Below are 18179 nucleotides of genomic sequence, written 5' to 3'. Positions count from 1 at the left end.
GCGCACCCTTGGGCATCGTAGATGATGCCTTGGAGGTCGGGCGTGAACGCGGAGCCGATGTTGTCCACACCGTTGCAGATCAAATGCCGCATGCAGTGGATGAGCATGAGGTCCTTCCAGTCGGAGGCTAGGATGCCCGTGCCACGATCGCAGAAGACCGGCGTGCCGTCGTGCTCGATGTCGTTGGTCGTGCAGCAGTTGAGAAACCAGTCGTAGGCCGCTGCCGTCTCGGACAGCACCAGCGCCACGGCGAGAAGGACGTTGCGGTTGTTGCCGTCGCGCCCAACGAGGACGAGCATGGTTCCATTGTAGGCGCGCGCCTTCATGTGCGACCCGTCGATGCCGACGACGCGTTGAAGACTTGGCTGCAACGAGCGTGCGATCGGGTTGCAGATGAACGCACCCCAGAAGATGCCCGCGTCTTCTCGCACACTGCAGGTCGTCGCGTTGAGCTTGCCGAACGTCTCCACCAGCGAGTTGATGAACTCGAAGCCTGCATGGGCCGCACTCTCGTTCGCCGCGATGCACGTGTCCTTGGCGCGGTACATCATCCGGGTCGGGACAATGACGCGAGCAACGTCGGCGACCTGGGCAATGACAGTCGGTGCGGAGGTACGGGGGTTGGTGCGAAAGGCCGAATGGGCTGTCGTGTTCGCCTCCACTTGGCGCTGCGTGATCTTGGTAGTGCCCGTGCAGCCGTGGTGATCCGTGCACAGCGCCGAGACGCGGAAGCCGCGTCGTTCCCCCGTGAGCTTCGTCAGCTTCACCTTGAAGGAACAAGGTGTTGAACTAGAGCAGACGATGGCAACGTGCCGTCCGCCGCTTCGCTTGAGGTCAAGGACCGCGCGCTTGCCTTGTTGCAAAGCAAAGTCTTGGATGCCGTGGATGGCCTCGCGGCGCGTGGTAAAAGTCTTCTTGGGGTGGAGGGTTGCCATTCGAATGTGAGCAAGGTGGCAGTGCGCCCGCCTGGTCGCAAGCCCGCCCCGAGCTCACTTCCGAGTCCGAGCCGTAGCTTGAAATGTTGGTCGTTGGGGTGCTGGCACACTGTGCCAGCGTACAGATATCAAGTGTGTGTAGTTATATGGTGCTGGCACACTGTGCCAGCATACTAATACCACGTGTTTAGATGAATGGGGTGCTGGCACAGTGTGCCAGTATACAAATACCAAGTGTTTGGATGAATGGGGTGCTGGCACACTGTGCTAGTATACAATTATCAAGTGTATTTGACAAATGTCAAAACTGGGTGCACCCTGAGTGTCCAAAACTCAAGTTTTTGGCCACCCAGGGTGCACCCAGTTTTGACATTTGGGATCCTGTTTTGTCGGCAAAAGTTAAAAACCACCCAGTTTTGACATTTTCCCATGACTCATCAGTGCAGTGTAATCATCAATCTTCACGGCTGCCACTGCATTACGGTCATGAATGTTCACTTCTGTTGTCATGGATTTTCTCATCTTTTACAGATTATGAGGGCAGTGATCGTCTCCCCAGTGCCGATGTTGCCCAGACTGAGTCAGCCCTGAAGAATTCCAGATCAGATTCAGATACGTACGCGTTATGTGGGGTGTTGTGCATGGCTTCATATGGAATCTGGGTGGCTGAGATAACCAACACTAGTCCAGTACGCCCCAGTAATATACCAGCAACACTTATCTATTTGCTCGAATGACTTGTTCCACTTTGTGAATAATAAGACGTTGGCACCCTTTTAGGAACAGTTGAATGGTGCATTGCGAAATGTTGCAAAAGAAATGTGTGCAACCAGGCAAAAAAGGAAATGCCAATGCTGCAATTTAATGTCTTAGAACACCAACAAGGTGTGCTTTATAGAATGTTTCTAAAAAAAAGCACATTTAAATACATTTTGATTCAAAGGAAAAACCGCCACACTTTTCACATTTTCTTGCTGTGGATTTCACACCTGATGATGATTGCTTGTGTTGCAGTCGAAACGTCGTGAGAATTTGTATTGTTAAATATTTTTTTCCCTTCTACGTGACTTTACCGAAGGAACCAAGAATACACATTTAAATAGTTGAAGAGGCTCAGCAAGACCCAAGTATGCGGCAGAGGAAGACGTAAGACTGGAACGTGCTGAAATGTGGCCATGGCAATGGATAATATCACTCGATTTGAACAAAAGCGTGATGAAGTTCTCGAATAGGTTCAGAAGTGTGGAAATCTACGTACTTTGAACCATGACTAAAAGGCCACAGATGTGGATTGTGATAATTGGTTCTTTACCCTTCTATCTGGCAACAAAACTGACACCTTTTTACAAGGAGTCATGTTTGCATAGACCGCAATACCTGCAGTCATAATACAAACAAAAGAACATAACTCTGATAATGTGCACTGTCCTTAAAGTTGATTGATCCACACCCGAGACAGCTTTCCTTAGAGCCTAGTCTCATATGGGTTGGACCAGATGACGCCAAAAGGCGCACAACTCAAAGACAATGCACCATCAGATTATGAGAGCTCGGGGCAAGCATCTACACTATGGGAACCTCATTTGCCAGTAAAAATATAATTGGTTCTTTACCCTTCTATCTGGCAACAAAACTGACACCTTTTTACAAGGAGTCATGTTTGCATAGACCGCAATACCTGCAGTCATAATACAAACAAAAGAACATAACTCTGATAATGTGCACTGTCCTTAAAGTTGATTGATCCACACCCGAGACAGCTTTCCTTAGAGCCTAGTCTCATATGGGTTGGACCAGATGACGCCAAAAGGCGCACAACTCAAAGACAATGCACCATCAGAGTATGTTGGCAGATAGAAGGGTAAAGAACCAATTATCATATTTTTACTGGCAAATGAGGTTCCCATAATGTGGATTGTGCTCATTCTATGTGAAATCTCGATGAAGGACGTTCTGGTAAAGAAGGACATTTTTTTTAATAAATACAAATCTGAAGGGTGTGCCGTCGAGTGAAACGAAGAAGAAAGCTCAAGATCGGGCTGGATGGAGTTTGAGCCAAATAGATACCATTTGACACAGATAACATGAGATAAATAAATAGTTCTCAATTTCACCCAATCGAATATAAAACGTCGTGCAATTTGGGGGAATTCTATCATCAACCCCTCTATACAGTCTTGTACTTGAGCATTTTAATCTCTGCAGGGACGGTTTCTTCATTAGGGCGATTGGGCGACGCACCACCAATGTCATTCAACCACAGAGTCACGCTAGCCGTCACTGTGCCGCTGGATATAGTCCAATCAGCGTCATGCTGCGTTCTGTGGAGTACCGCCTCTTTTTGGGCGATTTCCCTCCAGCTGAGAATCGCCCCGAGTGGTCCCATAGACTTACATTCAAAGATGTTTTTTTTCGAACGGGGGCGCTGCAATGCATTCTCTATGGCTTCCGGGAGGGCTCGCCCTAACGTGCTTACGTCATCATACGTGCTTACGTCATCATACGTAAGCACGTTTCATCCAACAATATAATTTGTCGCCACCTAGTGGAATCTTTAATAAAATAAACCTGAGTGGTTTGTTTTAATAGTGAGTATAGAAACAAACAAGATGTATTGTAAGAGTCACTTTATTTTTCATTAATATTAAAGAAGTGAAGTTGCCTTTACATGCTTAAGCTGTTAATTTATCCATTGCATGGGTGGACCTTATCCTTATCAATCATCCAGACATTTGCCCCCCCTGAGAGATTTTGCAGGAGCCGCCACTGAATCTCTGCTTGTTGAAACTTGACCTGGAACCCAGGATCTCGGCGTGTTGACTCAGCGTTGATCAAATGGTGGTACTAATGATGCCCTAAGCCCTCTGGACATTCACGCTCAAACGCAGTTTGAGTATGTCGCATGCACACAACACATATAAGAACATAAACATATACAGTACAAAAATACGAGACAAAGATCCCCCTTATAGCCTGTAACAGACTGTTGGGACAAGTGTTGTTAGCGAGCACCTATGGAGGCCGGCACGGCACACGAGGGAGTGGGTGGTCAGCACCATGCCCTGCGGAATTTTTCTCCCCGTGGCGAAATGTAAACATCGTACCAGGTATTTATTTTAAGGCTCAGTCGACCTAGGGGAGGCCCGACACCGGCTGAGACATTCGTCACCAATGTTGGCCGTGAGCGGGAATCGAATTGGAGTCGCCGGGTTCGTAGCGCAAGTGCGCGCTAACCATTGCGCCACCGCTCCTTATCACAAAGCCAAAGAACCCCCGTATAGCTCCTTAACAGACGTTTGGGGAAAGTGCTGTAAGCGAGCACTTAGAATGAAGACCAGCACGGCATACGCAGTGGGGGGGGGGGGGGGGGTGTTAGTGTCCAGCGCCACGCCCGACCGCCTTTGTCTCCCCAAGTACTGATGTTTACACACGGGCACGGATACCTGTCAACCCCTTATCAGTGCCCTAATTATTGCAGACCTCATTGGTTACCCCGTGCCCCTTACACATTTTAACATTCATCATTCAAAGCCCCATCACAACGGAGAAACACAGACACATTTTCTCCCCCCGCATCGAAACGGCTGCACGCCGGTGCGAATCTGACAACTCAATTTCCCTGCACAACAAGAAGACGGCGTGAACCCTGCGGGTTGACATCTATGCACGGAGTGAGTCAGTGAGTGGGAGCTTGTGACGATCTCCTCCTGTGAGTGTGTTGGTGGGGGGTGGAGGTGGGGGGGTGGAGGTGGGGTGGAGGTGGGGGGTGGAGGTGGGGTGGAGGTGGGGGGGTGGAGGTGGGGGGTGGAGGTGGGGGGTGGAGGTGGAGGGTGGAGGTGGGGGGGTGGAGGTGGGGGGGGTGGAGGTGGGGGGGTGGAGGTGGGGGGGTGGAGGTGGGGAGGGTGGAGGTGGGGAGGGTGGAGGTGGGGGGGGTGGAGGTGGGGAGGGTGGAGGTAGAGGGGGGTGGAGGTGGGGGGAGTCGAGGTGGGGGGAGTCGAGGTGGGGGGAGTCGAGGTGGGGGGAGTCGAGGTGGGGGGGGGGGTGGAGGTGGGGGGGGGGGTGGAGGTGGGGGGGGGTGGAGGTGGGGGGGGGTGGAGGTGGGGGGGGGGTGGAGGTGGGGGGGGGTGGAGGTGGGGGGGGGGTGGAGGTGGGGGGGGGGGTGGAGGTGGGGGGGGGTGGAGGTGGGGGGGGGGTGGAGGTGGGGGGGTGGAGGTGGGGGGGGGGTGGAGGTGGGGGGGGGGGTGGAGGTGGGGGGGGGTGGAGGTGGGTTCGTCGCAGCCGTGGCAAGGCGAATTGGAGCTCGCTAACCATCGGAGCCACCGCTCCCCCCCGCCCACCAGCACCATCAGCATCACCGCGACCCACGTGGCGTGCCGCTGCTCCGCTTGAACTCCTCCTCCCCCCCCCACCGCCACCGAAACGCCGCCAGGAAGTCGTCCTGGGTGAAGAGGAGGAGGGGTGGGTGGGGTGTGTTTGATGTTGTTACACCTCGCCAACAGGTAAAGCGAAGGCGGGCTCGTAGTCGTCGATCGTTCGCTCGGCATCTGCGGCTTCTCGTCCGTTCACACGACGCGAGAACGACGCACGCAGCTCCCCCTCCCCCCCACAGCAGCAGCAACAAGGCGGAGCGCACTGCTACGGACCTCCGTTCATTGTCTCCCAGCGAGCCATCGGTGAAGTGTGTTTTGTTGTTGTCGTCGTTAACGAGTGGCGAGCACAACACGTGTGCCGTGTTTCCTGCGCGTGACGTTGGCTGGAGGTGAGACAAAGGCGGGCGGGCGTGGGATCCTGCAAAGCCACGTTCATCGTAGAGCAAAAAAAAACCACTCAAGCCCCGGCAGTCTTGTCAAGGGCTCCTACGTGGGGAGCACTGCAGTTATTGTTGTTGTTGTGTAGGCAATGTGCGTGTGTGTGGGGGTGGCTACTAGAGCCTCGACAGAAGACGTCTTCTGTCCCCGTGGGATCCGTCCCGTCCGTCTTTGTCTCACGCAGAGTTCATCCCGCGGCGCTGATGATCTCCGTGGGGTTTCGCGACTGTGCGTCCGTCACAATCGATTCATTGAATTTGGTTTTCGGTGTTGGGGCACCCAAAGCCGGCGGCCTCGCCCGACTTTGCGGCAATTCGTCCGTGTCATCTCGACTCTGTGACTATTGATGGGTTTGTATTCGGCAGTAATTGTTAGTAGTATAAATGGAGGCCCTGCGTTGAAATACCACCGGGGGTTTACTTGCATCGATTTGCACGTAAAGTCGGTTTCGTTTTCTGCAAAGGCTTAGGGCGTGAGAAAACTACTTCGTGTGCAAGTAGTCTATGACCATGTCGCTCAGAAAGCACCCCCAAGCAGACGGAATATTGCCTGGACGGGTGATAGCTGCCGTGGTGATGCGTTGTGTGGTGAGCGGATGGCATTGGCATAATCCATGGTGGTACAATACTTCCCTGTAGTACTGTGACGTCTCTCTGCCCCACCCCCTTTGCCTTCACCAATCCACACTGACCAGCGTGAATTGTGTTGTATGGAGAAGGGCCGTTGCCCGAAACGTCACCGATTATATATTTTATATTAAGGGGGACGTCTATAAATGACGTCACGCGATTTTGGACGATTTTTTTACTCCCCCCTCCCCTCCCTCGTCACACGGCGTCAGAAAAAGTCAGACCCCCCTCAAATATGACGTCACAAAGCTCTGCCCCCCCCTCCAAACCATATTTCCATTTTGAAAATAAAACATGCTTCAAATCACTTTAAACGATTGTCATTGTAGTGCGTATTTAATGTGGCGCTGCACTCGGATGTTGTAGGAGAAAAAGAGGCGTTGGAAAGCTGAAATTTTGTATCAAATTCACTTGAAAATATTAAACGTCTAACTAAAACTGCAGATGTTCAGAATATTATATTGAAATTTTCTTATAATTATAAAATATCAAAAGTAATTAGAACTATAAAAAAAATACTTGAAACTGTAGTAGAACGAAGCAAAATGGAGAGTACAATTATAACATTCACATTCATTTCACAGAATGAAAAGCCCTGGTAGAATCATTAGAATCAAAATGTTTAATAACAATCATTTAACAAATTAACAAAATTTATGCTTCTCCATTCTCCCATGGAGAAGCAAAATGCTCCTTCATGGAATAAATAAAATGTGACCCTGGTTAAATTGAAATATTCAAATAGTTAATAATGAAAATTAATAAATAAAAAATTGTGTTATAACAATTCTATTTAATTAACATTTATTTAAAGTTGCGCATTTTGATGTGACGTCACATTTCTCAAACCCCCCCTCCCCCCCTTGTTACACATCGTCACAAATGTCTGACGCCCCTCCCCCCCCCCTAGGTGCGTGACGTCATTTATGGACGGCCCCAAAGCCTCGTTTTGTTATCTTTGCTTGTGCACTACTGCCAACACAGCAGCAGCATCAAAGCATTTGTCTAAGCGTGAATTATGGTCAAATATCCCACATGACCCACAACGCAGGGACTTGCGGTGTCATATATTTTTTCTGAATCCGTTCGATGGTATGTAACCTGAATCTGGCATGCTCAATGATCTCTTTCGAACAAAGACGGGCACTGCATCTGGAACGCGCTTCCTTCCGATAGGTGGAAGCCACTGGAGCTATACACTTTTAATCTTTCTTTCTAGATTTGAAGTTTTCGTGACTGCAAGGATCCATACTCTTTGGTTCTTTCGGTAAAGTCACTTAGGAATTTTTTTTTTTAATCACGACGTTTCGGAAGCAACACATGATGACGGTTGCTTGTGTTGCTTCCGAAACTTCGTGATTTACATTTTTTTTCTTTTTTGCCTACGTGACTTTACCGAAAGAACCAAAGAGTACTTTAAATCTTAATTGAAGAATCGTTTCTTGAGAACTTCTTTTTGTGTTTAATCTGTTGTCCTCCCCCCCGCACCTCCGATAAGCAAAACAAGTTCAACATACATACATACATAAATTCGTGACATGAGAATTAAAACAAAATTATGAAAGAAAGGCATAACTGTACAGGTACTTTGAGAAATGTTAATGAACAGCATATTAGCAAATGGCATGTATCACTTTATGGAAATTTACCACAGTAAATGGAGGAACACAGGTGGAAGTGTATCCGAGTACGAGCACACAGGCACATGCACGGACGCCCTGACCTAGGTAGAATACATTACCAAAGGCAGTTAATAAATGCAAACACAGGTCAGAATATTGAAATAAAGAGTTGGATGAGATCATGTTGGATTGTTTCGCAAATCTGAACTCAAGAATGAAAGCAATATACCAATGTGCATAAAGAAGGTCATGTTTAAAGTGTGCAGTATCCACTTGAAAATGTATCAGAAACGTGGATATTTACAAAACAAAAGCTGATAAATACGTGGAGAGATGCATCAGCTGAATGACACAGAAAAGGTGCGTTTGGATTGTAGATCACACCGTGCGCACTTATCTCCCTCGCCTGCTATGCAGGAGGCTGTGGGTTCAATCCCGACCCTGACGCCTGTATATCTGGAGTTTGCGTCTTCTCTCTCCCAGTGGTCGTGTGGATTTTTCTCCAGGTTCTCCGGTTTTTCCCTCCACATATATAAACATGCGTTTAGATGATTTGGCTGCAACTCTAAATTCTCACTTCACACGCGACTGCGTAGAGCTATCATGTGTGGCCAGGTCACCTCTGAAGAAGAAAAAATATTGTAGGTCAGTGGGCTGTACTTGGAAAATAAAATTGTTTCGTTTAAGAAGAGTACATGCCCTTTGGCAGGACACATTTATAGAAGGGACAGTGGCCAGTCGTCAAGAATAACGGTAAAGTGGCAATCCAGTGGAGTCCGTTGAATTAGTTTCATGTACAGGAGCCATGTGGATTGTTTCATCGCAAGGCCCTGAGAGAGCGTGATGTCCTGGGGAAGCCAGCAACCAGTAGTGGATAGATTTTGGTTGAATATTATTCCTTATTTTCTCACGGAATATTAGAGGGTGTTTGCATAACTGTGTGTTTGTGTTTTCTCCCCATTTGAATGGATGTTCACCAGGTACTCTAAATAACCGTTTTTTCTCACACAAGAATTTAGGAATAGGACATTTACATATTCTCATAACAGAAACATATATCTGGTTAATGTTTGGGAATTATTTTGAAATAATTCGTTTGCACTGTATCAATGCAGTACCTTATAGTTGGGCTTTTTGAAATACATTTGACACACATCTCAATATTGGAACTGTCTGGCGTTTCCAGACTTGTGAGATGTTATCATGGCTATGACATTTTTGAGCATCGGAATAAACTGGAGAAACTGGAGAAAACCCACGTAACCCGGTGCCAGTCCACTTCTGGATGACATCCTCCCCTCGCCTTTAGCATGTCGCACAGTCCTGCGATGCCACCATTTATTTCCTTCAAACAAACATGTTAGCTCTCAATGTCCATGGTGGTATTCATCTCAGGCACGTTCTCTCCTTTGGGTGCCATCTCATCAAAAGTCTTGTCCATCGGCTATCATCCCTTCCAGCTACGATGCTTCCTTAACAGTCAATATGATATGCCTGCTTTTAATTTGTTGTCTGATCCATGCGCTGCTCTTCCTGTTTCTCAGTGTAATTACAAACATGCATATATTCTTCTTTTTCACAATTGGAAACTTTCCTTTCTTTTTCATTGTCCATATTTCTGTCACATATGCCATGGATGGTAAATACGAATTGATTATAAACGTTCTTCTTCAGGCACATTTGTACCCCGATTTCATTATGAAGGTAACCTTTCCTCATCATCATCGTCATCAGGTATGATCAGTTCACAGTTGGATGAAGGCCTCCCCAAGCCATTGCTATCCCACACATGCCCGCAATGCAACAATCCATCCAGCACCTTGCACAGCAGCTGATCTCATTAACTCCATATGTGCGTTGGACGTGCTCTCGTATGTGTCCCCTCTTATAGCTGCCACACTTTCGTTAGTCTTGACCACCGACTCTCAATGTCTTCTCGTGTCGTATATTATTCTACCTGTCTGTGCAGTGGTGTTTGTATTATTATTGTTGTTGGGAACCGTAGTGCAATGGTTAGCTCATTGCACTACAAACCCGGCCACCCGAGTTTGAGTCACGCTCACGGCCACCTGTGCCTCCCCTAGGTCGACTCAGCCTCAAACTGAGTACTTAGTGCGATGTGTAAACATCACAACTTTGGAAACAAAGGCAGCTGGGCGTGGAGGCTGGCCACCCACCTCCTCGTGTGTTTTGTTGGCCTTCATAGGTGCTAGCTCACAGCACTCCCCACAACAGTCTGATCAAGGCTATATGGGGAATCGTTGTCTTTGTGTTATTTAAATTATACTGCACATATAGTTTCCCATACAATTTAATATCTCACATACACGATGACACCATTTCTGCATGGTCCAGAAATCCTCCCTTCGAGCCATGACATGTTTTGGAAAAATAATCAAATGTGCATTAGCACAATTGGCCATACCTGAAGCAATTGCTCTGAGCAGCTCATATGTGATTTTTCTTGCTGAAATTTGAACATGTGAGTATAATAGCATGTACCACGTGTTGGTCTGCATCTACCGTGAAGGCGGAACACAATGGCTTTTTTGTGAAACTCCAACCATCTGTATATGCTAGTTTCAAACTATCCATGGGCAAAGCCTTTTCAAGGAGCATCTGTAATCCGAAATATTATATTAATTACACTACTACAGACCACTCGAGACATTAACATCGTTCAAGAACAACTATTGATTTGGCGAAATATATTTGTTCACCATTGTGTGAATAGCTCGAGAGCCAAAGTAGTTGCCATTGTGGTGAGATGTTAACTACCTTGCCTGGTATGCAGGAGATTGTGGATTCGATCCCGACCCTAATGCCTGTATATTTGGAGTATGCATATTCTCCACACGGTCACGTGCTTGTTTCTCCGGGTCCTCCAGTTTTTCTCTGCACATTTAGAAACATGCGTTTAGTGTATTTGGCTGCTATAAATTTCCACATGATAAGCCACTTCGTTGAACTGTCATTTGTGGCCAGGTCGTGCCTGAGAAAGAGCTATATAGCTCAGTGGATCTTACCTGATAAAATGAAAAAATAGTTTAGAATTTTTATAATCCAAGGATGAGGAATAACCCAAAAATCTGAAGAATAAAAACTATGGAAAATCAAAATGTGTTTTTGAGAGGATATAGCCTACCCTGGAGAGCAGACAAAATATTGAATGCAGAGAATGAGATACTCAGCGACCTCCACTTCACTGCCATCTGTGCGTCACGAAGTGGGAGACATTGATTACCAGAGAGTGCACAGCAGAGCACGTTTGGACGAGGTGAAGAGAGGGGGTGGGGATTGCATGCCATTTGTCTACCCATTTGTCTACCCATTGCCACGAACAGATGACATCCGCAGACCAGGGCCAAAGATAAAAACCAAGGCTATTCAACCTTAAACACGCGTGTGAAAATTCGAATTTGTCATTCTCTTGGCCAACATGTTATTGCAAACACTGAAAATCTTCTCTTACAACTTTTTCAATGTTTGACAACGTTCGCCACCCTCTGCTTTGTACTGAAAGCTCTGGTATCCCAAAATGTCCCAAAAATTTCCAAGACAATTCCATTTTTGGCCGGGCAGCTGCAGGCACAGGTCTAATTTTAGAGCGGAGCATCCCCTCTGCCACGAAAGTAAACAATTTGCCTTTGTGTGTCATTCATTTATGGACAGGCGAAACCTCCAAGTGACTTAATGCTCCACTGTACAAACATTCACTGCTACGTAAAATCGGCAATGTGCTGGAGGGGGTCACGTTACTCGGTGTTTCTCAGTCTCCAGTCCTCATAACCCCCCCTCCCCACACCAAAAAGTGAATGCAACGTTCCTTTCTAACCTTTTGTTTTCCATTCATATATGTAAATAAAGCCACTACATGGTTAATTTACCTGATCGTTGGCAATCACTGAATGCTGCACAATGTGGGATGGCAGGGGCGGTGTTTGCAAGGCTTGGAGTTGCAAAACACTACCTGAACGTGTCCCAGTCCCCCCGCAGAGATGATTTTTTTTGGGGGAAGAAACTGGAGAAGTGATATTGTGTGGGGTTTTCTTTCCTCTTCCACTTAGTACGGTATTTCGTTTTGGCACAGTGGTTTGCGTGCTGCACTCTGGACCCAAAGACCTGAGCTTCATTTCGAACCCCGGAGAGGTATCGCAACTGGTTCTGGGTCACCCCCTGAGTCAGGGTGGAGGCTGGATTGTGTAGAGATGGGTGACCATTGTGCATCAAAGCCGGCATTCAAGGCTGCTGCTTGGCTACATGGTGGGCAGCAGAGGACAGTGCAGCAGACACCATTGTCGTGCTCCTACGCCTCCACTCCCAGCCTTCAGCAACCCACGATGACCAGCATAGTTAACTAGGGTCAGATAAACCCCATGGATTGAAGGCATGGGGTGGCCTTCATCCAGCAGTGGGTTGATAAAGGACCGCACATATTCATGCATACGCCCCATACTCTTTGGTTCTTTCGGTAAAGTCACATAGGTATAAAATAAATCACGACGTTTCGGGCGCAACACAAGCGTCCGTCAGGTGGGAAAGCATGGTCTGCTGCTGAGGCAGACTGTTTTAAAAGGTTTGAAATGGGTGTAGCCCGAGGGTCATAAAGAAGTGGCCGGGGATAGTGATGTTAATGTAAGAGATTAGTGCAATCCAAAGGCATGAGAGTGCAATGCAAATGACATGTGAGCATTTCCTTTGCTGTGGGCTCACACGAAGTTGATTTTTCCAAGACGGAGGTACTCTGCAAAGCTTCTGGCTACCTTCAGAGATTTGTTCATGAAGCCATCCAGATATATTAACACAGACACAACTTCAACCGAGAGGATGGGTACAAACTGAGCAATCATTGGAAGGACGTTATTAACCAGGTATAGTCTTAACTGACTGTGATGTTTCCATCCTACCTGCCGATGTCAGCTGTTATTTCCAACTCTGTGTCTCTCTCTCTCTCTATGCCTTTCTCTTAGATATCTCATGCTCACATGTCCTTTGCATTGCACTCTCATGCCCTTTGGATTGCACTCCCATGCTCACATGTCCTTTGGATTGCACCCGTTGGGTTGCACTCCCTCGTCGAGGAGGCCGCTCTCCTTCTATCTTATAGTTACACGCTAATTTCTCACATTAACATCACTAGCCCCGGCCACTTTATTTATGACCCTCGGGCTACACCAATTTCAAACCTTTTAAAACCGTCTGCCTCAGCAGCAGACCATGCTTTCCCACCTGATGACGGATGCTTGTGTTGTGCCCGAAACGTTGTGATTTATTTTATTTGTACCTACATGACTTTACCGAAAGAACCAAAGAGTATAGATTCCTGCAGTCACGAAAGCTTCAAATCAAGACCATACGGTCCCATGTTTTCTCTTCAAGGCATAGATATTTGACCATCAATTATAACCGGGTAAGAGTTCACTGAGACGAGAAGCTTCCCTTTCAGGATATGCCCCATTGGTGAAACTGCTTCATAGGTTTTGCCAGCACGAGTCCAGGGTGAGGATGTGGTTAGAGAGGTCTGTATGTAATATAGCCGTTTACTAGGAGCGTTCCTCTGCCATTGTGCATTTAAATAAATAATGAAGGCAGGGTTTTTTTTTACATTCCTAAATAAATAATCAGACTATTCTCATGTAACATACCAAAAGGTATTGTCCAGTAAAATGTACGAAATCGTTTTCACGTGTTTGTTAATCCACTGCTGGATGAAGGCCTTCCCAAGTCACGTTGGTCATGTTCAAGGGCTCACCTTTGAGAAATGTGTCCCATCATTTCCATACGCTGAACTGTATGTTATATCAATGCAAGTAAGTTGAATGAGTGTTGTATCCCGTTGTGAGAAGGGCATGCCAATTTGTTTGACAGGCGTTTTCACAGAAACCTCATGTATTTTGTGTGTGTGTTGGGGTAGGTGCATCGTTGGTGTCGTTAAATAATGCCTTTGGGAAGGAGGAAAACCAATCAGTACCTGGAGTTGGAGGAATCCAATGATGTCAGCTCGATTACTAAGCCAGGTAATGTAAAATGCAAGCATCAATTTGTTGCGCCTCATTAATGATGCAGTAAAAAAAAATTACTGTGTAGACTTTTTTTGCGGTTGTGCTCTATAGCTCTCTGATGTATTTTCGGGTTCGTAGCTCGTGTTGTTCGCCGAGATGTTCCGACGTTTCCCCTCCGTGTGCCGAAAGATTCTTCCAAGAACTGAATTTCTTTGGGTTGTACCACTTGATTTTCCCTGAACTTTTCACTTCCTGAAGAAGCTTCCAGCATGTGAAGAAAAAAATCGAATATCCCGACGAGCAGGATAATGCTGTCTGGTCCTCTGCAACTGAATGTGGTCCGTTCTAGCCCATGTGGTGTTAGCCGGTTGTGCATCTCCATCTGCTGGAGGTCATGTGGCGCTGATTCCAAATGATTGAAAAAGTTAAATAACCACATACGCCACCTGCTGGAACAGGAATGCAACTGCCGGCAACTTTGGAGGTCATTCCTGTGCGCAGCAGAGTTTAAGCAGTGTTGCAGCTTAGTGCTAAATTATGATTAAAGCAATAGGAAGCATCTGTTACTCTAGTACGGTGTGTCTCAACTCCAGTCCTCGCTGCCTTCACGGTCTGCCTTTGAGTGAAAACTAATCTTTTCCATTCATACGCCAGTTAAGCCACAGCACACGACATATATTTGGTAGTTTGTGATCATGAAACGCTGTACCTGGGGGGGGGGGGTGGCGGTGTTTCAGGGACTGGAATTGAGAACCACTGATCGAGTGAACGTGTCCGTGTACAGCCATCTTAGTCAATCCAGCGTTGAACATGAGGGCCACTCCATGCCTATGCGGTTCGTGGGGGGTTATTGGATCTTCACCATGCTGGTCTATGTGAGTTGGTGCAGCTTCTAATGATCAATCACAGTGTGCACAGTATGATGCTAACAGTGGTGGCTCTTGGGCAGTTGGAGGAGGTTAACAAAAGATTGATTGAATTCAGTGGCATTGGCTTCTTCAGCACTTTCGCAGCCAAATGGACTCGGGCAGATTTTATACGTAGGCTTTATTGTTCAATAAGATTCATGCTTAGTTTTGAGTTAGATCGTATCGGTATAAACTCTCCACCCAAAATACTGTCGCTTGAGCGTTAATAATATGCCATCTAGGCGTACGTATGACTGACGGCTGCAGCGAGTGGACATCTAGATGCACGCGGCAATGTGCCAACGTGTGTGTTGTGCGTAAACTTGTTGACGACAGTGTGTGTTGCATTATCACATGCAAATAAACACAAAAAATGCAGGAAATGACATACGTGGTGATTTAATTGTTCTCACAGTTGATTCGTTCACACCAGAGTACCTTCCGACGCATGCACCACTCTCACCTAACCACTATTTTTGCAACAATCATATTAACGTTAAAGCGCATAACGCCAAAACATCACTCCCATGTTCTTGAAAACAGACCTCGTTAAGTAAACAGTGTGTAGCCGAAACACACATTCCATAAAACCAAATTCTACGAGGTTTTCTAGTAATGTCATTTTTTATTATGACCCTCCACCACGCGTCATTGAGCATCATCAGCTGTTAACAAAAGCGCCGCTCTTTACGCGAGATCAGCTTTGATGTCATTGCCATGTAAAACGTCTATAATTATTGTCAAAAATGTTGCTTGCTTTTCAACATTTTAATTCTGCTGATGAACAACATCAATTGGCATGTTTGCCCACGTGACAACTCGAATTGATTGGCTCTGTCGATGGTGGACAGTTATCGGTACAATAATTTACATGTTAACTTTTTTCGCATCATACGTAGACAACCAAAACTATACCTACGTGATCTAACCCAAAATAAACTAATTATGGAATGGAGCACCGGCAAGTCCTTTCAGTTTTCCAGAAAATCTCTTGTGATGGCCACCCAACACAATTATCTTACAATGCTTTTGCATTTAAATTATCAATAAATTCATAATAATGTTTTACCTTATGCTGAAATAACTAAGGAATATTTTTTTCTGCCTGATCCATGTTATCCATATTTGATTATAAACGTACATTTTAATCTCTTTGTTTATGTTATCAGTTAAATCCCACTGAGCTATTAGCTCTTTTTCAGAGGTGAGCTGGCCATAAATCATAGCTCAACGAAGTGGCTTATCATATGGAAATGTATATAAGCCAAATAATGTAAACGCATGTTTCTAAATAAGCGTAAAAACAGGAGAAAAATCCACGCGACCACAGGAAGAACAAGCACACTCCAAATACACAGGCGTCAGTGTACGGGAACGAACCCACAACCTCCTGTATACCAGGCGAGGCAGAACTTGAATAAAGGAAACGGTTTAGTCTGTGGACTTAACGCAATGATGACTGTCTGAAAAAAAAACATGCCCTCAAATTTTCCAACTGTTTTGTCAGCAGCACAAAATGTGGAACCAAAGACATTCTCAGTGGAGCAGGCCGTGGAGCACATGGGGTTTGGCCGCTTCCACATCTTGCTACTCTTCATCATGGGCAGCACCACGGTAAGCCGGGCTCTGCTTGTGGAAATCCTGCCCAGGCTTTTGTGAAGACCGTATTCTCCGCATCGTAAGACTCTCAGGAGAGTAAGATGCACCCCCCTCGACTTGTGGTGGGTGTCAATAAAGTTATACAATTGTGGTCTCATACACACATACACACAGACCTACTTACTGGATTAAGGGGGGGGGAGGCGAGTGTATCTTATAATCTGCAGAAGTTTATATCTTGAGGTCCATTCAAATGGCCTCTTGTTGTCTAGGTTAGGAGGTGGATTCTCACAGTTCTTTTAAATTAATCACAGAGCCACAATTTTTAAGTCACAGAGCCGGATTTTCTACAAATTAAGTGACATATAAAGTTGTACATGGTGTAGTGACTGGACTTAGGCCATCAGCTGTGGCTACACTTGAGAACCCAGTTTATTCATGGCGGTTATGTGGATTCAAACCCAGGGTCACAGCAGTGGCATCTAAATTATCCCTGAGCCACCTAACCACATGCAGGTTCGGTGATGTTGTTTAAAACAAATCGCCTTAATTAGTGCACGCTTACATACGGAGCGTCACATTAGATCTTAAAATGTCTTTTAAAGAAAGAAATACAAAAAATATATACATAATCGGCCACGTTTTGGTCAATGGCCCTTTTTCATGGCGCATGGTTTACGTACCACGAAGAACGGCCATTGCCTGGAACATCGCCGATTTTATATATTTACATTTTTTTAAGGCAGTTTTGTTGACGACCGTGTTGAGTTTTTTGCCCAACTTTAGTGTTGTTTGACATCTCAAATAACTTGGCAAATGGCTGTCTGACGTACTTTCGGGTTGTTATTGTACGCGCATGCTATAACACGCAGTACGATCCAAAAAACACGTCGGAGAGCTGTACAGCATAGCCAAAAAAACCTACGCAGTAGAGCTAAGAAAATAGCACTTTTGTCCACACAATTTATTTATATCTCTGATTTTAATTGGTCTTTATTTTTTTTACTAACTTGGTGCTTATACAACCACATTTTTAGTCACCATTCACAGAAATTATTAATTCTCAAGGCTTCATACCAGCTATGTTTTTCTGAGATATTTCTTGGCATAAATTAATACAGTATGTACATACATTCATTTTGGTTAGGTCCACGGGTGTTTAGTAACCTGTGCTTATTTTAATTAAAAGGGGTGGCATTCAGTTTGTATGACTCAAGGCTGAATATTCTGGTACACAGTGACGGATGGAATGTGTATGTTGTGGTATATTTTAATATATACATATCTAAAGCATCATTTTTATCCTGAGATGTAGATGTTCCTTCAAAGCTGTCTTTTTTTAAACCCATCGAAATGCTGCATCTGTTGGGCGCATGCAAAAATACGGTATGTGTATAATCAGATTCAGCAGCACATTCAATGAGATAAATGTATACGGTTACTTATAAACAAGCATGCCGCCATGGTGTCATGGATAGCACATTTGACACTAGCCCTCCAGAGGTCGCCGATTTGATATCCCAGCGCGGCAGGTGAAACAATGGTGCCAGTTTTTTTTATCTCATCGCCTTTGTCCACCCAGCATTATAAATTTGTACTCCACAGTTTACCGGCAGGTTGCGTGTGGTGGGGTAAAGTGTTCTGAGATGTCTAACGAGCGTAGAAGAGTAGTCCAA

General features: G+C 46.0%; 1 protein-coding gene across 4 annotated transcripts in view; it reads left to right on the top strand.

Moving 5' to 3' along the window:
* The first annotated feature begins 5345 nt into the window (after positions 1 to 5345).
* The window catches only part of SVOPL (SVOP like), a 68442-nt gene continuing 55608 nt past the window's right edge, over positions 5346 to 18179 (top strand). For 2 of the 4 annotated variants that reach the window (XM_078859021.1, XM_078859018.1), the window contains exons 1-3: positions 5376 to 5608; positions 13909 to 14011; positions 16415 to 16518. In XM_078859021.1, the coding sequence (XP_078715147.1) occupies positions 13933 to 14011; positions 16415 to 16518 (183 nt within the window). In that variant the 5' untranslated portion in view covers positions 5376 to 5608; positions 13909 to 13932. Of the gene's footprint in view, positions 5695 to 13908; positions 14012 to 16414; positions 16519 to 18179 lie in introns of all 4 variants that reach the window. The other 2 variants (XM_078859019.1, XM_078859020.1) reach the window with 2 other exon arrangements.

This window comes from Lampetra fluviatilis, chromosome 8 (assembly GCF_964198595.1).
Source record: "Lampetra fluviatilis chromosome 8, kcLamFluv1.1, whole genome shotgun sequence".
Classification (NCBI taxonomy): domain Eukaryota; kingdom Metazoa; phylum Chordata; class Hyperoartia; order Petromyzontiformes; family Petromyzontidae; genus Lampetra; species Lampetra fluviatilis.
This window is presented reverse-complemented; position numbering and strand designations above follow the sequence as displayed.